At 49.8% G+C, this 22,456-nt stretch overlaps 1 protein-coding gene across 4 annotated transcripts in view; it reads right to left on the bottom strand.

The window, feature by feature from the left end:
• The window catches only part of TRAF3IP1 (TRAF3 interacting protein 1), an 81,105-nt gene that overhangs the window by 11,595 nt on the left and 47,054 nt on the right, over positions 1–22,456 (bottom strand). For 3 of the 4 annotated variants that reach the window (XM_044673373.1, XM_044673375.1, XM_044673376.1), the window contains 4 exons: positions 22,003–22,086; positions 19,327–19,450; positions 19,052–19,088; positions 16,014–16,090 (listed from right to left, as the gene is read on the bottom strand). In XM_044673373.1, the coding sequence (XP_044529308.1) occupies positions 16,014–16,090; positions 19,052–19,088; positions 19,327–19,450; positions 22,003–22,086 (322 nt within the window). The remainder of the gene's footprint in view (positions 1–16,013; positions 16,091–19,051; positions 19,089–19,326; positions 19,451–22,002; positions 22,087–22,456) is intronic. The other variant, XM_044673374.1, reaches the window with a different exon arrangement.

Raw genomic sequence — 22,456 nt, 5'->3', positions numbered from 1 at the left:
CTCTCTCTCTCACACACACACACACACACACACACACACACACACACACACACACACACACGCATGCCCGCTGCAGTCTGGACTTCCAAACTCTTGCCTTTGAAGGGCTGTGAGTGCTTTCAGAGCTTCTGAAACTCTCCCATAGAATAATAAATGCCAGGAAGCCAGGAACCCTTTGACTTGATGCCCTCCCCCAGAGAGCTTCCCCAAGCTGTATAAATCCCGAGGTGCCAGAGTCTGTGGGCACCTCCCAGGGACAAGCAGCCGTCCCCTCTGGTCCCCTCCTGTTCTCCTACCTGCTTTCTTTTCTTTTCTGTGCCAGCTGTGGGTTGTTTACTCAGCTGGGTTTTCTGGCAGTGGGCTCTGCAGCCAAAAGCATTTGAGCAGCCTCTGGCTCACTGATGAAGTTCACTGATATATAGTTCAGGAAAATACTTCTAAGCTTTTTCAGTTGAAGATTTACTTCTTTTTAATACCAAGCCCTCCTCACAGGTTGCCACACACACACACACACACACACACACACACACACACACACACACACAGTCCCTAAAAATGTCAGCATTTGCACTTGCCATGATTTTACAACTTACAATTTATTTAATAAGGAATCGGGAGCCAAAGAAATCAGCATTAGTGGAGGCGAAGATTTTTGTTTATTTCATCAAATTTCGGCATTCCTGCTTCTTGAGATAAAAGGTGACAAAGAGCCCCTTGCCTGCCTCTTTTGTCCTTCAGCCAGCCCGCTCTCTTCTAGAAGCAGGTGCTCTATTATGGGCTGAATTGCTAACTTAAAACTCCCAGAGACTTGCTAAAAGGAATGTCCTCTGCATCTAAAAAAATCAGTGTCTGAAAAAAAGAGATTTTTAAGAAAAAAGGTAAAGGAAGGGGGTGATTTGCTGTTCCAAGGGTGAACCACACAAAAGGTTCTTCTAAACAGCAGGCTTATACCGAGCATTGAAAATAGGACCTGATTGATGGAGCTCTGGTGAATGGCACATCCTCCCAGCTGCGCCCAGCTTACAAAGCAGAACCAAGGCCAGCTCTGGAGCATTATCCATGAAAACCAAAGCTGAGCCCTTTTCCAAAGCACATCATTTCCCTCCCTGCAATGATACTGAGCTGGTTATAGTGAAAGGAGAGCCTTCTATGAAGGCTCTGTGGGCAGGAGCTGCCGTGGAAGCCTCACGGAGGAGGGGGCCCTGCCACTGGGTGGCCAAGGATGGGTCAGGTGAGAGGAAAGGAGGATGGCAGAATCATAATGACTAAAGTAAGAGCAAAGCTATTGAGGGGGCCCCACAGGAGGGGAGTCTGGCCAGGACAACAAGGGGCAGAGCTCCTTTCTGCAGGTGCCACCCTAGCCAGGTCAAGGCTTTTGTCATGGCTAAAGTGGTTTCTCAAGTCTCCGATTTCCCCCTTCTTCAGCTCCACATGGCTGAACATAATACTGAACAACTTCACAGTATCCTTGGCTCCCCGTTGCTTCGTCAATAAAATGCTGGCGCACACAATCAGGCTCCAAGCTCCCTGTCCATTCTGGGCCTCTACACCAAACACAGCCACCATCTTCCTCATTTAATCCAAGAAGTAACACAATCAAATGCCCTTGCCTTATCTCCACTGCTTGGACTTCTGGGACTTCCTTAAGGGTCAGTTTAGAGGATGCCTCTTCCAGGAAGCCTTCCCTTATTCACTGGTCTCTAAGGCCATCTCTCGCCTTAATTTTCTTTTGTCCTGTCCTTACACATGGACCCTGTGAATCCCTGTAGAATAGAAGCTCGTAGAAGGAAGAGACTGGTTGTTTTTTTGTCTATTATCTCCAGCATCTAGCAGACACCCAGAAGATCACAATCTCTCCCCTTGTTGGGTGACAAAAGGAATAATTGCTAGCATTTATGTCACAACAATCTTGAGAGGGAAAGGGGCTGTTATCTCCATTTTACAGATGAGGAAACCAAGGCAAGAGATGAAGGGACTTGCCTAAAGTGACCCAAGTAGGAAGGGTTTGGGGCAGGATTTGAACTCAAGTCATGACTCCCAAGCCTATATTTTGGTTAGGAGAAGACAGGGCATTTGAATAGCCTGGAAACCAGGAGACTCATTCCAAATGACGCACACCTCAAAGGCCAATCATATCTCACTCTGTTTGTGTCGATACACTTTCCACCAGGGCCCACGAGCTCCCCTTGGCAGCAAACACAGATAAAGGACGGAGCACAGGCATGGTGTCAGGAGAGAGAATGGGGTTCCAGTCCTGCCTCCAGCACCCACTCAGCAATGTGGTCATTGGCCTTCTATAAGATGGGATCATCTGCTCTGAGCTGGCCCTTCCTGGGGCCTAAAGCCAGGTGTTCTGCAAACCTCCAAGCACTTTAGGAACAGGAGTGACCTTCTTATGGGAGGCCGAGGACACGGGGGGGGGGGAGGGGATACAGCTGCCCAGTCCGAGTCTTCCAGGGTTTTAATCAAGCCTGGGATGTTGTGCTTCTTTCTGGGCACCTCATGTTAGGTAAAGCCAACCAACCAATGCCACTAGGTGGCCAATGCGTGCTCTCAAGGCCCTCACGTTCTGTCTGTAGGATCGGGGCGTTTGCAGAAAATGAAATGCTGGATATAGACCAGATGCATTAATGCTCCAGGATCTGCCCAGGGGTGGCCAATCAGGGCCCCAAATTCATGTTATGGCACAAGGACTGGTGTGCTTTGGGGGCTCTGTGGCTTCCCCCTCCGGGCAGGTCTTCAAGCAAAGGAGGGAAGCTACTGACGGGGTAGGAAATAGAGGGGGATCTTCCTTAGGCTAGGCTTCTACCAAACCCTAGATGTCCTCTCAAATTCCCTTCAACTATGACCATGATTTATTAAAAAGCAGTGACTTAGGGGTGGCTGGGTGACGCAGTGGAGAGATAGCCAAGCCTAAAGATGGGAGGTCCAAGTTCGAATCTGACCTCAGATACTTCCTAGCTGTGTGACCCTAGACAAGTCACTTAATCCCAATTGCCTCGCCCTTACCGCTCTTCTGCCTTAGAACTAATATTCAGTATTGATTCCAAGATGGAAGGTGAGCACTTACAAAATGACTCAACTACTCATATGAAAATGATATCGAGTGACACTGTCTATTATTGAAAAATAAATATCTACCATTTAAAGTTTACCATTGTTGGAAGCAAAAAAGATCAATAATAACGAAGCATATGCTTCAGGAATAAACTAAGTCTTGACTTCAAAACTACCTTTTATGAAAACTATTTTATGAACTAGAAAGCAAGAGTTTAAAAAGCATAAGATTGTTCAGATAAAGAATGTTAGAAAAGAAGTTGAAGATCCCTCATTCAAAATGAAATATGCATTTCCCACCCCGAGGGAGAACACGGAGCAGACAGCAGGGTAGCCCTCAGCATCTGGGGATGTCAAGGTCAAAGTCCAACCAAATCAATTTAGGAAGTCTGGTGAGGATGAAGATGGCTAATCAAGAGCAAAGGCGGTGGTAAAATCGATTGCGATGGACTTCTCTACTAGCAACAATGCAATGATCCAAGACAGCTATGAGAAAGAACGCTATTCAAATTCAGAGGAAGAACTGTGGGAGTGGAAACACAGAAGAAAAACAACTGCCTGATCACAGGGGAGGATGGGGATATAATTAGGGATATTGACTCAAAATGAGCACCCTCGTGCAAATACCAATAATATGGAAAAAGGTCTTGATCAACGACACATATAAGACCCAGTGGAATTGTGCATTGGCTATGGGAGGGGGGTGAGAGGAAGGGAGGGAAAGAACATGAATCATGGAACCATGGGAAAATATTCCAAAGTAATTAAATAAAAAATCTTAAAAAAAAAAAAAAGAGCAAAGGTGGTGGGTATATTTTTAGGCCATCTGCTTGTTCGACCTGCAGGTCTGACCCATCCTTCCAAAGGTTTGGTCATCTGTTTAGAGAAGTTGCCTTTCTAACCACACCAATAATTCTGAAGCTGCAATTCATGGCTAAACCTACTTTAACTCTAGTTTAGAAAAAGTGAGTGTGCTCACACGTGTGTGAGCATGTGCGTGTAAAGCAAAACCAACTGGTGATTGACTTGATTTGTTTATAAAAGACTGAATCAAAGCCTCATCGGTTCTTACACTGGCCCAGTTTGAAGTTTTCGTGTCTAGAGAGAAACAATGGTGCTTTTGAACGGCTAAATAAATATTTTTACTGAATGTTTCTTTCTGGTTTGGAACTCTCAAAATGTCCTCTCACACACTGAGGCAAGAGGCTTTCCGGGTTCTCCAGTTCCTAAGCCCTGCCCCAGGCTTCTCTCACTCCTGATGCCCAGAGTGGTGTAAAGCCAATACGAGGTGAGACGAAACGAGGCACTGACTTGCACACTAAAATGGAGACTCGTGACTGACGTGTACAAAGCCAAGGGACCACCATCAAGTCATCACATTCAACCTGCGGGGCTCCGAGGACTCTAGAAAGCTCTCAGGAGAAGTTCTCTCGGCTCACCAAGTTCCTTTGCCCACTGAACAAAACTGACTGGCCACTACCTCACGGTGCCACTACTACAGTCTTAGAAAACAAGGTTCAGGAGCAAAATCAGGTTCAATCTCAGGCACCGGCAGGTGACAGGCCGCGGGATACAACATTCATGAATTCGTTTGTTTGTTCATCCAATCAAGTGGGCAAGAGGGCTGGACTTTGGAGGGAGGAGACAAGCAGCCCAACGAGCCCTGTGACAAGGGGGGAGCCCCCTAAGCCTGCACGACTGCTGTGTCCCTCGGGACCCCCCAGAGCCAGGCTTTAGGAAGGATGGGGCGGGGAGAGGAGAGGAGGAAAGCTTGTGGCCCAGCTCTCCCTAACCGCCAGTCACCAAGAGCCCACTTAGACCCGAGCCTTCCATGAACATCAGTCACGCGGCCCGTTTCCATGGATTCCAAGCCCAACCTCTCTCCCTCCTTCCCCCTACCAGGGCTGGCTTTGCACCCAGAAAGGGACAGTGAATGGTTCAGATTGTGAGTGCTTGAGGAAGTTCCAAAAAGGAAGAACCAAGGGGCACCGAATGAGTGGTGAAGAGCGTGAGACTTGGGTTTGGCCCTGAAGGAAGAATGAAAAGGAGGAAGCAATATATGTTGGCTCCTCTTTCCCCTCCCATCTTCATGGCACCTGTGAGTCGACAGCATCTACCAAGGGCATCCACCCATGCCAGGCCTGTTTCAGGATCAAGCTAGATGTGCATTAAGTTTGAAATCTTAAGTGGAGACTCAGGAACAGTCTTTGAAATTGGATCTTAGAGAGGGGCAGCCAGGCAGCTCAGTGGTTCCAGAGCCAGGCCTGGAGACAGGAAGTCCTGGGTTCAAATCTGGCCTCAGAAACTTCCTGGTTGTGTAATCCCGGGCAAATCACTTAACCCCCATGGCCTACCTCTTGCTATTTTTCTGCCTAGGAACTAATACACAGAGTACTGACTCTGAGAGAGGAGGTCAGGGTTTAAAAAAAAAACTGGATCTTAGCACCTACTAATTCTTAGGGGGAAAAAAAGTCATTTCTAGGCCAAATTCCTAGCTTAATCCCAGTTAGTGCAGTTCTTCCTTGTCTTATAAGTCTTTGGCAAAACCAGTCATAAAAACGGTGGTTCCTAGGAGATCCTTTCCTGTCAAGTTGAAGGCTGTTATTAAGTGACTCCTCCCCTGGTGCTCTGAGAGTAGCCCCCCTCGGCCCCACCATAAGCCCCTGGCCTGTCTTCTCTAGACTAAATAAAGGGAGCTCCAGGGGCTTCACTGACCTCTCTTCGGAGGGGCTGTTTCCAAAACCCTTCATCATTTTTATTGCCCTCCTCTGGCCGGGCACTCAGTTTTCCATTTTATGTGTCACTCGTGGGGCCTAAAATGAAATGCAGGCCTCTAATAAAGCTCTAACCAATGCTGGCTCTGGAAGAAGGAGTCCTGCACCGAGGATTGTGACATCCCTGGCCACCAGCTCCAATTAGCCCCGACACACATACACACACACACACACACACACACACACGCACACGCACACACACACACACACACACACACACGCACGCACATGCACGCGCACGCACACACACACACACACACACACACACGCACACAGAGTTCTCAACACATTCTCCAAATAAGTGGAGATAAAATCTGCTTTTCACAAGCCCCATCGTACCTCACAGTGCCCTGGGACTTCACGAGCAAGGATGAAAGCGTCACGGGAACCGAGAGACGCTGGAGGTCATCGAGGCCAACCACCTCATTCTGGAGATGAGACAGAGGCAACGTGAGCTGCCCAACGTCACCCAGCAGTGAGAAACGGTGCCCAGGTCCAAGCTCAGCCCACCGCCTGCTCCCGATGCCGCGCCATCTCCCTTGGAACAGCCCAGCTAACGCTGCAGACGGACACGATTTCTGCCTGAAAGGGAAGTCGGCCCGGGAGGTATTTCCCCAGCCCCTCTTTAGGGCTAAACCTTTCCCTTGTGGCCTGTTGACGACTCTCAGAGCGGGAGGCTTCTTACTTTGCGATTGGGTGATCCAGGAGGAAGGGGGGAGGGTCGCTGGCAATGCTAAGAGTTCTCAGACCAGGCCCTGGGAGGCCTCCACAGAGCCTGAGAGAACGCCTGGCCGCGGCCTCCCGTCCCATTACGGTTCAGTGAGTGGCAGACAGCCTGCTGTCTAAGACATTTAGAAGAGCGGGGAGCCGGGAAAACCTGGCCGGGGGGAGGTCAAGACACGTGCAAAAGAATGGGATCCTGGCCCGAGATTCGTCTGTAAAGTGCTCCGAGCTGCTCTGGGTGCCGATTCAGCCCTCCCTGGCCACTGAGGAGGTCAGGAACTTCTCTCGCACACATTACGGCTGGCTCTTCTTGCTAAGAGGCAGTGTGGAACAGCAGACAGAGAGCTAGTCGCAAGACCAGGAAAAGAAGGGGTCAAGGCCTGCCGGTGACTTGGCTCGAGTCATTTCCTTTCCGTGCGCTTGAGCCCATTTCGCCAGCTTCTAAGGCACAGAGAAGGGGCCATCCTGCATCAGGAGAGGGAGCCCTGTAGCCAAGATAAAACGCCGCCAGTCCCAGTCTTTGTCCTGGTGCAGAGGGAGCAGTCAGGTCCCAGAGGCTGCACGGTGCTCAGCACCGTCTCAAATGCGAAGGGAGGATGAAGATGGGAAGACGCAGCATGAGTGCAACAGCCCACACTGATCCCTTTAAACAAGCTACTTGAAACAAAACCCAGCAACTCCGAGGTCATCATTTCTTGGAGAAGTAAAAGGATGTCCAATGAGGAGGCCCAGAGCCCTGAAATCACCCGAACCACAAAACACAATATACTTGTAAAACGGAAAATGGCGGCCAGAGGGACGATGGCTCATCCGCAGGACCCGGGGAGAGGGCCGCTGCTCTCTCGCAATAGCAAGTGAGTCGAGTAGAAATGAGCCCGCAGAGAACTTGGCATGAGATCCCAGGAAGCCAGAACGCTTCTAGAGCGTTTGTAGGTGGAACTGGAGGAGCCACAGAGAAAGGCAAAGGGGCCAGATGTGCCGTGGCTTCATCATCAGCCTCCGGTCATCGGCACTCGTGGGTGACCCGCCCCATCTGAGCCCCACCATGTTCTGTGAGGAAGCAGGAGGAGCGCCGGGCCAGACGGGACGTACTTCTGAGACACTCTGGGGCTGGGTCTAAGGTCGCAGAGGGCACGAGTCCCACAGAACAGAAAGGAACAAAGTGCGCCTGAGCTTGGAGAGATGACCCACATGTGTCTGCTTTCTTCTCTCTCTCTAGAGCTTCTGGAATGAGCGAGACCACTTCACCTGGCTGACTATATTCTTTATAGGTGGAAGCGCGGAGCCTTTTCTCAGTTTCAAAGAACTAGAGGCACTTTTTATTGGACTTTCTTGTTCTTGTTTCCTCCAGATTTTTATTCTGTTAACAGCAAGCATTTATCAAGAGGCAACTGTGTATTACAGTTAATGCAAACACGTCTTTTCCTGTTTAAAAATAAACGGAGCCATCCCCTCCTTCCACTGCTTTCCTGAGGTTTTCCTCCCTTCCCCAGTCTGAAATGATTTCTCCTTTCTTCCTGGTATTCCGAGCTGACCTTGTATTAGACAGATTCTTGGGAGACACCACTGGAAAACTGCGGCTTCCTGCGGGCAGGGACTGGCCGGGCACGCCACTAGCTCGAGTTCGTGAGAACACGGCGAGGACACAATGCAACTTGGAGTCGTCTCTGCCGCAAGCTGCTTTCCTCCAGAACAAGCTCCTGGTTGCCATGTTGGTGACTCAGGCACACAGTCCTATAGCAACGCCGCTATTTAGCGACTTCCGAGGAAGTTTCTGGGAGGGCCATTTTCACTCCTGTGAAGTACAGGGCTGGGCGATGGGAGAGTCCGAAGAGAATAAGGCACCCTGTGGCTACCTTAAACATCTCGTGATCTACTGCAGAACTGCGTCGGCTACAAAGGATGGAGTGCTGGGCATGGAGTCGGGAAGGCTCAAATCTGGCTTCAGACACTCACTAGCTGTGTGACACCCTGTGTGACTCAGTTTCACCATCTGTAAAATGAGCTGGACAAGGAAATGGCCAACCACTCTGGTATCTCCGCCACTGCTGTTGTTCGATTGTTGCATTCACGTCTGAGTCTTTGTGACCCCATCTGCCAAGGAAACCCCATTGGGGTCACCAAGAGTCAGACGTGACTGAAACAACTGAAAGCACCACAAATATCAGAACTGTATACTTGCTAACTAGGTTACCCAATAGGATTTCCAAAGCAAGCAGGGACCCTAAGTCCTGGGCAATGTGCCTGGCCCTTGTGCCCTTCCTAAAGCCAAGAATCTCCTCTTCCCTCCTCTCCCAGACCCCAGAAAATCCTCTCCACTCTTCGAGACCCAGCTCAATAGCCACTGCCTCCAGGAAACCTGCCCTGATCTGCCAGGAGCTCTTGGATCATGCACTCAATAAGATCAATCATTGCCATCTTGATAAGCCTACTAGAAGGTGAATGTCCAGAAGAACAGGACTATGCTTTACCCATGGGTCTCCACTCATGAGTCTCTGAGCACCTTGGAGGACATTTTACACAGAACAGACACTTCGTACTTGTGGAACCCAGAGCCCCCGGCGCTCCCCCCACCATATTTGGCAGGCTCGGGCCATGCTTCTCTTTCCTCCTGGCCACCTCGGTCCCAGAGGCCTCGCCGTTGCACACACCCTTGGCCTCATCACCATCACTCCTCTCCCAGCTCTGGAACCAAGATCAAATAAGCCACTACAGCTCCTCTGCCATGGTCCATCATCTCTATACTTCCCCCAACTTTTCTCTCTGACTTAGCACCCCTCTGTCTTGATCTGTCCCCCTTTCAATGCACCCCTCTATCCCTGTCTTTCTCCTCTCCTATCCCCCAATGACATATTAAACAGTTTCTGAACAATTCTTAAGTGAGGTCATCGTGAATCCTGCTCCTGCCAGGCCTATCCCTCTCCACTGCCCTTTGGGAGACTTTCAATCAGATTTCTCGAGGGGTCAACAGAAGCCCAGGGCAGTTTCCTAAAAGTTACGCAGCCCCCTCCTCTCAGCTGGCTAGCTCTGGGCCCAGCTCCCTGTCCTTGTACTCCCAAGGCCAATGCAGCAGGGAGCCTCTCTGAACTGAATTTAGGAAATGAGATGGGATGCCGGTCAGAGACAGAGGATTATGTCGTTGGTCCATAGTCCCTGCTGATGTGGTATCACGAGCCCAGACACCAATTATTGTGCTATTTAAATAAGTTCTGGAGTTCCAGAGGTATTGGGGGCTCATTTGATCCTCAAGATATGTAGATATATGACAAACTTCCTGTGGACATGTGGGGGACTTTGAGACTACAATTTCTGTGATCCAATGGGTTTCCGGTTTTGGACGTGGTGACGTCAACCAACGTGAACCAACGTAGAGCGTGACTTAAATGGGGAGATGAGGCTTGACTTCTCTTTCATACAAAGCAGCTAACGGGGATAGAAGGTATGGACTGGCAGGCAGTTTGAATGGATCTTAGCCAGGCACATGGTCTAATTTATTCTACTAACATGGCTTTAATTAAAATATTACTTTTCTTCATAATATCAGCCTTTATCGTTTTTAATCCTTACATTACGCAAGATTCTAATGTGGCACCAAGTGTGCAAAAAATGGCCTGAGCCTAAATGAAGAAAAGCAAGGCCATCAGCAAAAAGGCCGAAGTCCTAACTTGGCCGCTGGCCTCACTTAGAACGTAGATCTCTGCTCCTCCCTGTGAGAATGTGCCTGGATGACGCGCGGCCCCATAGAGCAATGCAGCTATTAGAAACCCAAGTACCTAGAGAACGTGTACAGAAATGAATCCTTTGTGAGGCCATCTTTACTCCCGAGTATGAAAATCTCATGAATTAACGAAAGGTTGGGAAACCACTTACTTGGTGCCAAGCAAGTCCTACATTTAGCACCAGGAACAGAGATCCCGATGTGCCCGCGAGGGGCTTCTATTCAAATGGGGGAGATCACGCCTCATGGGGCCTAGTGGCCAAAGATGCTTGTTCTGGCTTGGCACGTCCACAGGATGGTGAGGGGAGCCCACGGGGGACTGCCTGACCTATTCATTCTAGAAGAGCAAGAGGCAGAAATGCTGCCTCATTAAGAGGGTGGCTTTTTAGGCCTCTGCCATCACACTTATCCCCCAGACACGGAAGAGGGGGATCATGGAGTCACCATCCTGGGAGAAGACCAGCCCCTCACTCCAGGGGAAAAGGGCCTTGAACCCATGTAAAACAGGGAATGGCTCAGCCTGCTTTTAAAAGGATATAGATAAATGTCTTTTCACAATGTCTAATCTAGCCAGAAGTAATTTTTCCGTTGAACCTAAAATTATTCTCGCTCCACATGAGCCCATTTTCTCTTTGTCTCATGGCTAGTTGGAGTCTACTAAAGAAAGACAGTGTTTCTAGCAGTCCATTCATTTTCATGGATTTGGTGAGGAGGGGACATGGGAGCCAACTAATCCAATTCCTTTCCATTTGAAAATGAGAAAACCCAGGTCAGGTGAGGCTTAATGCCCGGCCACAATCAGAGAGGAAGGAGCAGGGCCTGGGTTAGAGTCCTGTCAGTTCTGCACAAGCCAGGATGCTAGAAGGGAAAGAAGACACTCTAGCTCAGTGATGGGCAAACTACGGCCCACGGGCCAGATGCAAATGTTCTATCCGGCTGCCGCAGCCTCCACCTCAAATCAAAGGAACCTCCTCACAGCAGCTACCCCTTCCCCCGTGGCTAGATATAACTATATTGGTCCACCTAAAGTTTTTTCCTTTCCTTTGGCCCCCTCTTTAAAAAGTTTTTAAAAGTTTGCCCATCACTGCTCTAATAGATGATAGCCCCAGCAGGTAGAATAGTGGATCCAATCAACTAAAATGTAATCTGAGGCAAATAAGCAGTCTTCCATTGGGCTTCCACAGATCCCATTTGTTGGTCTAAGGGATTGTGGGATGGCTGGCCAATGGCACTCGTGGACACTCTGGTGGGCTACCCTCTCAGCATCAGTCAACGGCAAGATGGCAATACCCCTGCCCCTCAAGCAAATAATGTATCAGTTGAGTCACAGCCTAAATACTGTGCCCTGATCAGGCCCATCTAGAGTCCTGGCATTTGTTACAGGAATTCTATCTTAAGGACACCTGACAACCTGGAGAGCAAAGGCCCAGGGTGCTGAAGGACCTCAAAAGCATGCCATTCAAGGATGAACTGGAAGAATTGGGGATGTTTACCCCAAAGAGAAGACTGTTTGGGAGGGAGGGGAAAATTTCCAGTCTTCAAATATTTGAAGGGCTGTTACTTAGAAGAAGGATGAAACTTGCCCTCTCTGGCTGCAAAGCCAAGGGCTAGGAAAAAAATGGGTCTATGTTATGAGGTAAATTGAGGCTGAATACTGGGAAAACTCCTTTTTAATCTGTGCTGACTCTAAGTGGAATCAGAGGGGAGGCTGGCTGGGTACGGCCACTTGTCAAGAATGTCATTGGTGGGGCTTCTGGTTGGGGTTAAAGATGGACTAAATATAGCACAGCCCCCCCTCCCAAGGTTCCCTGTGATCCTGAGAACCCAAGACACCTTGAGAAAATGCCCCTCACACTAACCTGGGGGTTATTTCAGCATTCTTCCATTACAACCATAAAATAAAAATTAAAAAAAAAAAAAAAAGAAGGAGAATTGAAATGAGAACTTCTCTCCTCAGACAGCCTGAGCCAAGAGCTTCTGACCACCCTCTTCAGTGACGGTCTGGGCTCTTCCTGGCACTAACACTATGTGCTAAGAAAAAGGGGGTTTTCTTTGCTTTCCTCCTGGGCCTGTCCATCTCCAGTTGCTCATTTGGAAGCCCCACACTCGGCTCCAGAGCCCATGAAAGCAGCATGGCTGAGGGGCATCTGGCTGGCCCAGTGTGGGTCCAAGCAGGGACACTGGTCCTCCTCTGAGCCAGGAGCCCCATCCCCAGCCCAGGAGGTGTCTGAAGGCTCTTTCTTTGGCCTTCCTGCTGGCCTCCCTTGGTTCTGGCCTTCACTAATTTTGCCTGAAGCTCTGTTAGAGGGGACAAGTCCAAGGCAAGATGCTCAGAAAAGTACTCCCAGACACGGAGAGGAAGGAGGAGCCCAGGGGCCTCCGCCAGGCTCTCTGAGAGTGGTTCAACAGTAACCTCTTGTGGCAAGACTGAGGAACAGCAACCAGGCAAGCAAGAGAGCCTGGGCTCAGATCTGTCTAAGCAGACAAGGAACTGACTTTTGGGGGAGGTAAGGAGTAAGCGTAGACCCGTGATGCCCTCCCCTGCAGGGGAGCCCCAGTGATCAGGGAGTGTCCATCAAGCTATCAAAGTGCGTTATGACCATTATCTCATTTGATCCTTTGGCCGGGGAGGCAGATGCTATTGTTATCCCCATTTTATAGATGAGGAGACTAAGGCAGGCAGAAGTTAAGTGACTTGCCCAGGGTGATACAGTAAGGGTCTGAGGCCAGATTTGAACCTAGATCTTTCTGGTCCCAGGCCCAGCACTCCCTCCCCTGCACCACTGGCTGCCTCTAACACGACGTGTGTCCCCTGGCCCCCTCGCATGCTCCGTGCCCCAGACTTTCTGGCTCTGCCTGAGAGCTTCAGAGGCCACTGCATGTCTACACTGGTGTCCTCCCATCTGAGATGCCCCCCCACTTCTGTCTGTCCCCCGGGCTCCCTGGCTGCGACACCATGATCCCCTGTAAGGCCCCCCTAGATCCCCTGCCTGTTCCTGGGGGCACACGCCACCCCAAGGGCTGGTTCGTATCTGCCTTTGTACCCCAGATCAGGGCACTGTATCCGGCACCCAGCAGGTGCTTTCTGTTTGCTAACCGAGTGTAATCTTGCAGACCTGTAGAGGCCCCCAGGCGGGCCGTCTGCCCAGCCTGGCCACCTTAACCCCCTGGGCCTTCCCATTCCAAGCCAGCATCTGATTTAGAGCCACGGCCAGAGCTGTTTGATTCAGTTAAGGGAGGGTTCGCTCTTTTCCCATTTCCAGCCCTGAATAACCCATTAGGGACAGAAGCCGGAGCCAGTGCTGGGAAGGTCTGAGTGCAAGTCTCCCCTCCGATAGCCACTCAGGGGCTGGGCAAGGCATACGGGCCTCCGGAGTTTCCTGGGCACTGATGCCAGCGCCGTCAGAAGGAGTTTCCTGGGAGTCCTCTAAGCCACTGACATCAACGGCCCCTGAATGGTCCAGGCTGCTCCGGGTCCCGATCCGAGTCCACAGAGCGTCTGCCAAACAGATCAACCCTGCACGGGCATGAACAGGCAGGACAGACAGAAGGTGTTTGCAGGCCAGACCAACAATGAACGAATGAGGCGACTCCCAAAGGAACCCAATTCTATAAAAAGTTTTAGGAAATCTATTACCAAGCACAAATGGGCGCAAGAGTAGGAAGAAGAACCAAGAGGGCAGCTGGGTGGCTCAGTGGATAGAGCCAGGACTGGAGACAGGGCCTCAGGTTCAAACTCAGACACTTCCTAGCTGTGTGACCCTGGGCAAGTCACTTCACCCTTCTACGGTGGAAGGTAAGGGCTTAAAAAAAGGAAAATTAAAAAGGAGGAAAGAAGTCTTCTGCAATTCCCATTTTAGACCATCTCAAAGGGAAAAGAAAATCAGGGGCGACCTAAACGAGAACCAACCTGGGGCAACTGAAGGAATCTTTTCCACTGAAAAAAAGCATTCCAAAGTGTTATTCCTGATGAGGCCTTCCCAGGGCCGTTCCACAAGACAGGAGAAACGGGACCCCCAGAACAAGGTCATCACCTGCTGCAAAGGCCACAGACCATCTGAATTGAAAATGAAGAGGAAATGCTTTGGCAGGATGGAGGAGGACCCTTAAGTTGAGCTGATCCCCAAAGTGCTTTTGGAGTGCTTCATTCAAGCCAACTGAGACCTGAGGAAATGGACTTTCCCAGCGTAACCTCAAAGACTGACCCGTGGTACGCCCAGAATACAAGAAAACTATAGTAAAAGGCAGAGGTGGGGAACCTCCGGAGAGGCCGCAGCGCACAGGCCTGGGCCCAGAAGCTGGCGCTCAGTCTGAGGCTGACCAAGCAGTGAGGCCACGAAAGCGGAGGCCAAGCAGGTGAGGCCGAGTTTCGTGATGGTGATGGAGCCGGCTCCGTCTCGCCTTCCCGTGTATGGGAGAGGGATGCCTGCTTTCCATCAGGGTCTAAGTGGCCTCCCACTGGGCCCTGCTCCCCCAGCCTTGGCCCAGCCCCTGCCCAGGCCACACCACAAGCTATGCCCGGGGCGCGGTCAAACCTCCGAGCAGGGACTGATTGAAAAGTAGGCAGAGAACAGGCTGCCCAGCACAGGCTTACTTTTCAGGCAAACCCGTCTGCTTCCCTTCAAAGGGAAACTCCTAGAAGTAGCCTAGAGGGTTACTCCAGGGCCTGAGGGGCCAATAACAGAACCAGGGACCCTGAGAGCCACAGCACACTCATAATGGATAGCTATCCAGGACTCAAGAAAAGCAGGTCCCAGAAAGCTCAGAATTCCAACTGTGCTGTGGAAAGAGAGCTGGCTCTGGGTTCAAATCCTGCCCTGCCCCTGGGATGGTTTTCAGGGAGAAAGATAACTTTTTAACTCTCTCACCTCGGTTTCCTTAGTTACAACTAAGGATGTGGAAAAACACAGGACTGTAGGTGGCAACCGTAGAAATGAGTTGGATTATTTTACATAAGTGGAAAAATGTATCCATCCTCTTTCCCTGATGGCCGGGCACTTGTGTCCACTCCTTCCTGGGATTCCAAACTGTCCTATCCTGTTCTTGCTCGCCCAGAGATCACTGCCTGGACGTGGTACGGATCAAGCCGCCTGTCCTCTACGCTTGGGTGCTTCATCTCAGCTCCTGCTGAAGTACTGACCCTGTCTGCCCATTCTACTCCGAGGTCACGTCTGGCCCATGGGGTGGCCCCGTGGCCATCGGAGTGTGGCCTGAACGACCAGCGAATGAGGACAAAGAGCGGTGTTTGGCGCTGGTGAGGGAGCTGAGGAGTCCGTCTGGCCAGGGGCTGGCTTGGCAGCCTGAGTCTAGCCAGAGCCATTGGACTGCTCCACCGCGGGCTGCCCCCCGACTCCATCCCCAAGCGCTCCCACTCTCCAGGCCGGGGGGCACTGGCTGGCCAGTACATCAACGAGGAGAGACACGAGGCCTGGCTTCTCACTCCTGACTCACAGGCGTTTCATTCCACTCCAGAGTAGAGCTGAGCACGGAGGAAGAGGGGGAGGAGGTGACAGAGATACTGGCACTGTCTGGCCCTGGTCTTTCCTATGAGGATGTGGGCCAGCACCTGAAGCCCCATGGGAACCAGGGCCCCAGAAGGGCCCCTAAATCCACCCATTTGGAGAAGGGAAGGTGTGTGAATGCCCAAGTGAGAAAACAGCCAAAGCATCCTAAGGGGAGGAAAGCGGAAGAGTTCCCCAATTTTTGCGAGAGCCCAGTTTTATGACCAATGACTACGTTACCTTCTCAGTAGGCTTTGGGACCTGTTGAAGTTTCTCATAATCTTTCTTGGTCTCTAAGATTTTTTTTACGAGTCCACCTGTTGAAAATCAATAGTCCTCCGTTGTAATGACCATCATGAAAACACTGGACATTCCTAGAGAGTTTTAAAGTCTGCAAAGTCCTTTCCGTGCATCATCACAGGTATTATTATCCACATTTTACATATGCAGAAACTGAGGCTCAGGAAGGTTATGTGACTTATGCACAGCCACTCAGCAAGTAAGAGTGGGAGGCAGAATTGGAAGCCAGTCTTCCCAACACCCAGGACCTCATTCTCTCCACAAGGCATGTCATATAGAGACAAGAGAGAAAATGCAGAAGGAATCCTGCGCATGAGCTCTAAATCTATTTCTCCTTGCTGACAGCAGGTTAGGCCTAGACTGGACCATGGGACTGTCACTGCTCCCCAAGGTCTTCTTGTACTGGGTCCCCATCCATCTCCCTCACTGTCCTCCAGGAATACCCCCCCCCAGATCCCAGCCAGGGGATGTCCTTGAGGCCCTAGTGCTTGGGCCTTTTGCTCTTCCCTCTCTGTATCCATTGGGTGAGCACCATTTCTCTGGGTTCAAACATTTGTTCATGCTGATGGCCGCCGAATCATCTAGGGAATGTCTGGACCCACCTGGAGACTTCTCGATCTCCTTTTCCTCAGTTTCCTTAAGTCCCCTGACCTTCCTCCACCTGAATCCCACCTTGGCCACACAGATAGATGATCTAGCACCCACTGGATCTCACCATTATCTAGGAATGTTTCATTTTCAGGGGCAGTTGGGTGGCTCAGTGGATTGGAGAGCCAAACCTAGAAGCAGAAGATCCTGGGTTCAAATCTGGCCTCAGACCCTTCCTAGCTGGATGAACCTGGGCAAGTCACTTAACCCTTTTTGCCCATTACTCTTCTGCCTTGTAACTCTGATCCCTCTCCACCCCTCGGTTTACTTCCTTCCCCCCTCATCAGTACTGCCATCTCTGTGGATCCACATATCCAGCCTTAGTCTTTCTCAAAGCTTCAATCCTACTGAACTGACTAATGGGGAATAAGCACTCACACGGTACCCACAGCCCTGGGAGAGGGGGGCTATTATAATCCCATTTTATGGTCACGGAAACTGAGGCAGGCTGGAGGGAGAGGGGCTCAGCTGCCCTCTTGTCCTATCGCTCAAAGTTGTTAGACAAAAGCCTGCCTTTGTCTCTCTGTCTGCCCTTTCCTCCTTCTCTCTCCATCTCTCTCCATCTCTATCTCTGTCTCTGTGTGTCTCTCTGTCTCTGTCTTTGTTTCGGTCTGCCCTTTCCTCCTCTTTCCATCTCTCTGTCTCTGTCTTTGTGTGTGTCTCTCTATCTCTGTGCCTCTCTGTCTGCCCTTTCCTCTTTCTCTCTCTGTCTCCATCTCCATGTCCGTGTCTGTGTCTCTCTGTCATAGAATAAGCTCTTAAAAGGCAGGGATCGTTCTCTGCTTTAGTCCTTGTATCCTCAGAGCTGAGTGGAGTGCCTTGCACAGGGCAAGTCCTTAAGGTTGGCTGAATCACATCGGCTGGAATGACTTCTTTGTTTGTCCTCCAGTTCTTGGCAGTGAATTACACACAGTAGGGGCTTAATAAAAGCTGGAGGAATGACTGAGTTTTGTGGCCCTCAAATGGTCCAACGAGACCCAGCACAACCCGTAGGTGTTTCCAGAAAACTCTCTTAGGTGAACAAACTCTCCCTTCTGTTGGGCATCTCCACATCAGCCTCGATTCCTGTCTCTGAAATGCCTTCTCCTGGGCCTTGATGGCCTCATCCAGCCCCAAAACGTCCTCCCAGTTACTAAGACCTCAAAGCCACCCTCCTGAGAGCTGCGGCCCAGATGCTTATTCATCCGAAGGGCAGGTGACCAGGAAGATGGACAGAGAAGCTACTTCCCAAAGGCCCCAGTCCAATCACAGTCACATGCTCTGGACTTGGGGACTGGGTGGGGGCTGGGTTCCTCAACTAAATTTTGCCCCTAAAAGAGCTATAGTTTTAAGGAAAAATGAAGAGACTCTGACCCCTTTCTTAGAGCTGGCTCCTCACACTGAAGGAAATATTTTATGGCCACAGAATGGCAGCACTAGAGAGGACTTCAGACACAGCCCACGCGACAGAGCAGCACGTGCATGCTGGAAGAGCCTCCTCTGGAAAAGGCACTGTGCTGGTGATGCAAAGACTGTGGTTCCAGTGGGCCTCTTCCCAAGAAGCTGCTACCTATCGGTCCACTTCATTTTAATAGGTGAGGAAATGAAAGGCCTTGGCCTCCATCAAAGAAAAAGGCAGCAGGACCCAGAAGGCAGATTTCCGAACTCCCAGCCCGATGCTATTTCTTCTACAGTCTGGCGGACCTAGGCCTCTGGTCCAAAGGTGGCTAAAGACACCCATACGCAGCAGAGGAGCAACAGGACCAGTCATAAGTCCTGGACTTGGAATTGGGAGAAGCCTCCATCTATACCACAGCCTCAAGAGCAGCGATGTGCCCGTGGGAGTGTCTCAGAGCATCAGTTTCTTCATCTGTAAAAGGGGATCATGCTAACTCCCTCACAAGGCCCTCCTGGAAATGCCCAGCATAAGTTCAGGGCTACAGACAAGAACCTGAGGAGTCATCATCCTCTTCATCAATGACTAGCACAAAGGCTACCCTTCAAAGAACAAATCCTGATTGCCTTCAGAGACAGGATAGCCCAGAGTCACCATTTGCCCAGACCAAAAGAGTCAAAGGGAAAAGCAGGTTGTGAATTTCTCTTTAAAAATCACGCATTGGCCAGTTATAAATACAAGTAAATTAGAAAAATGGAGTGGGGGGGAGGGGAGGAAGAAGGTGGGGAGGGGGAGAATCAGGGCATAAGAGCTTTATCTTCTCTGTGGTTTGGGGGTCTGCTAACTTGATTGGATGTGTCTGACTCATTATTTTCTCTGTTCCCTTGGTGGTTGCTAAGTCTTTAACTTCTGAAAAACTAAGGTAAGGAAATAATGAAAACAAGTCGGAACATACCATGCTTCTCATCTTCTTCTAATTCGACCGCTGGTGCCTGGACAAAAAAGGGAAGCCAAAGGAGGTTAGGTTTTGCTGCCTTTTGGTCACCTTGCCCCATCTGAGAAACCCAAAGATAAAAATGGTAACAATGAACAACATCCAAAGGAATTCCAAAATTAGAAAAAACCCTGGTCTAATATGTGAAGAATAATGTCTAAAGGAGGAAATCCTCCCCGTGCTACTGTGAAAGGTAGAGGGACAGAAAAAAGGGCTGAGGCATCGGCTTCACAAACCGTTTCCATTTCTGGCATCTCAGAGAGCTGGGGGGCTGCCTCTACCACAAACTGGCTGTCTTCTTCATCATCGGAATTCTGGGTATCAATAATCACATTGGAGACCATTTTACCACTCCCCGTCCTATGTGGGAGAAAAGGGAATTGAATTAGGATTTAAAATGAGCTGTTCTAATAAAGAACTGGAGGAATTCCATGTGAACTGGAAAGACCTTCAGTAACTGATGCAGAGTGAAAGGAGCAGAATCAGGAGAACATTGTACACAGAGACTGATACATTGTAGCACCATCAAATGTAACTGACGTCTGTACTAGCAGCAGTGCAATGAACCAGGACAATCCTGGGGGATTTATGGTAAAGACGCTACCCACATTCAGAGGAAGAACTGCAGGAGTGGAAACACAGAAGAAAAGCAACTGCTTGAACACATGGGTTGAGGCGGACATGATTGGGGATGTAGACTCGAAACTACCACCCCAATGCAACTATCAACAATTTGGAAATAGGTCTTGATCAATGACACATGTTAAAGCCAGTGGAAATGTGTATCAGCTATTGGGGGGGGAGTGAAAAAGGAGTGATGGGGAAAGTAAAAACATGAATCATGTAACCATGGAAAATTTTTCTAAAAAAAAAAATTAAAATTAATAAATAAATGAGCTGTTCTCTTGAAGATACATGAAATATCGAGAAGTTATCTGGAGGCAATTTTAACGACTCTCTTCTTGAGAAAAATCCCTCCGGTTCCAATCTGGCCACTTCGGTTACACTTAAGAGAACAAGGCCCTTCAGCTGCTTCAGTTTCTTCATCTGGCCAATGAGGAAAATAAAAGCCCCCACAGTATACCAGGGAAAGGCTGAGATCCTATCTGTAAAGTCCTCTAGAAAGGCAAAGAGATCAGATTCTGAGCTAATGCCATCTGAGACACACCAGTAAGACCCCAAGAGGCGGCCGCCATTTGGGAAATGGACTCAGAGATATCAACCATCTTTAGACCTCAAAACACACTTAAATCTTCTTGTTTTGGCCATTATATTTATTTCCAAGATAACATCACGTCTACAACTGGGAGTTGGGGGGAGGGGGCATTGGACCTGGAGTCAGAAATAATCTGAGTTCAAACCCTACTTTAGATACTCACTAGCTGTGTGTCCTTGGTCAAGTTACCCAAGTTATTGCCTCAGTTTCTTCAGTTGTAAAACAAGAGTGATAAAGGCACCTACGTTATAGGTTTGTTGTAAGGTTCAAATGAGACAACACAAGCATGCGGCTTCCCAAACTGTCAAGTGCTGCTACTGTGACTACCACCAGTACCCCACTACCACGTTGCATACCTTGCAAAGAGGCTGACCAGAAGCAATAGAAATGTGGAGTGGCCTTAATGAGCCCCGAGAGCTTTCCTGCTCAGTCAGCAGGATTACAGAGTGCTTTCATACTTAACATGAATTAGCCTTGCCTTCCTTTTCAGTTTTTCTAGGAGACTTACTACAAAGAGCCTTTTGGGAATAAAATAGGGGATAGAAGAGTTGATTTAGGTTTGAAAACAAAATCAAATCTACCATACCCAGAATGCCTCACTAAGTAACAAATGGGCATCTAAGGAATTGTACGGGGATCCTAGGCCAATCAAATGAGTAAGACAGAATCCTTTCTCCATTTTCCCCATGCGACTTGCTCTGCGCATACATCTGTGCCAATGACAGCCTCTGCGGCCACTGGAGGAAGCCTGGGGGCACGGGCAAAGGTTAGAAGTCAGGACATCCCTCCAGGCGGAGGATGCCTGCCTCGGTGTGACGCCCTCACACAAAATGAGGGCGGCTAATGGTGTTTTTCCAGAGTGGCCAAGGTCACGGGATGACCCTGAATTTTGTCCTGAATTTGACTCAAGAAGAACAAAGACTCCAAGTCATGGGATCCTCCATTTATCAGTGAAGGCAACATATAAGGAAGGGCTTCTCGCCAGCTGGAGACACACCAGCCAATGAGAAAGATGGCAGATGCTGGAGGGCCTTAGAAGGCCCTTATCATGGTCACCAGCAACCTCTTCTTCCTCAGCTGGACATCACGACATGCATGACTGAGCCTGCTACTTGGCAATGGGGAGCTGAATGGCATAGAGAAAACCAAGAGTTATTTCTAAAATGGTGAAATGAGCTTAAGTCTAGGGTGGCTTGTGGAAGAAATAACTAATAGCCAAACCCCACGAGTTACAGAAGAGCCAACAAGGAAGGAGAACTTCCCTTTGGTGCTGACTTGATTTACTCATGTTCTAAATACTGTGTCGGGGCACGAGGCGCTCAGGAGCGTCTGCCGTAAAAGGTCCTATTTTGGTTCCCTTTTTGGCTCGAGTCCACCTGCCTGGTCGCCTCCCCTGTGAACATAACTGAAGATGGGGTGGAAGCAGGAAGCCAGAGACAAGCAGTCCCTGCTAGACCGGCCTCCGTGCCAGCATTCACAGCATTCTCAGACACGCTGAAGAAGGAAACGACGGTGAAGTTCAGTTTTGAATGATCCGGAGAGTCAGAAGAATTCTCAAAAGATGCAGAAAACAAAATGGGTTGTAATTTGCTCCAGTTGCCCAAACACCAGGAAACAACAAGCATGGACGCTTTCCCAGCACCGTGAGTGCCACGAGCCCTTTCCTTACAAGCCGTCCCGGGGCCCCAGTGCTCACCTCTCGGGAACCAAGACTTCGGCGCTGTCCTGTCGCTTGATTCGAGGCGGGGCTGGCCGGGCGCTGCCAGGGCGAGGCATTCTTCTAAATGTAAACACAGGTGAAAAGCCCAAAGGGCACACGTTTCAACACAGATTGGAGAAGAAACAAATCTCCTTCATCAGCACTGAAAACAACCAAGCCATGTTTTCTGAGGAGCAGCAAATGTAGCGGGCGACATGCTACGGAATACCCACTGGAAAGGCAGCTCTGTGAATGGCACCTGGAGTCGGGAGGACCTCAATTCAGACACTCACTAGCTGTGGGCCCCTGGGAAAGTCACTTCCCCTCTGCCTGCCTCAGTCTCCTCATCAGTAAAATGGAGCTGATCATAATAGCTCCTCCCTCCAAGGGAGGGTCTAGTGAACACACACACACACACACACACACACACACACACACACACACACACACA

Source organism: Gracilinanus agilis, chromosome 4 (assembly GCF_016433145.1).
Source record: "Gracilinanus agilis isolate LMUSP501 chromosome 4, AgileGrace, whole genome shotgun sequence".
In the NCBI taxonomy this organism is placed as follows: Eukaryota; Metazoa; Chordata; class Mammalia; order Didelphimorphia; family Didelphidae; genus Gracilinanus; species Gracilinanus agilis.
Note: the sequence above shows the minus strand (reverse complement) of the source record. Positions and strands in the feature narration are given on the sequence as shown.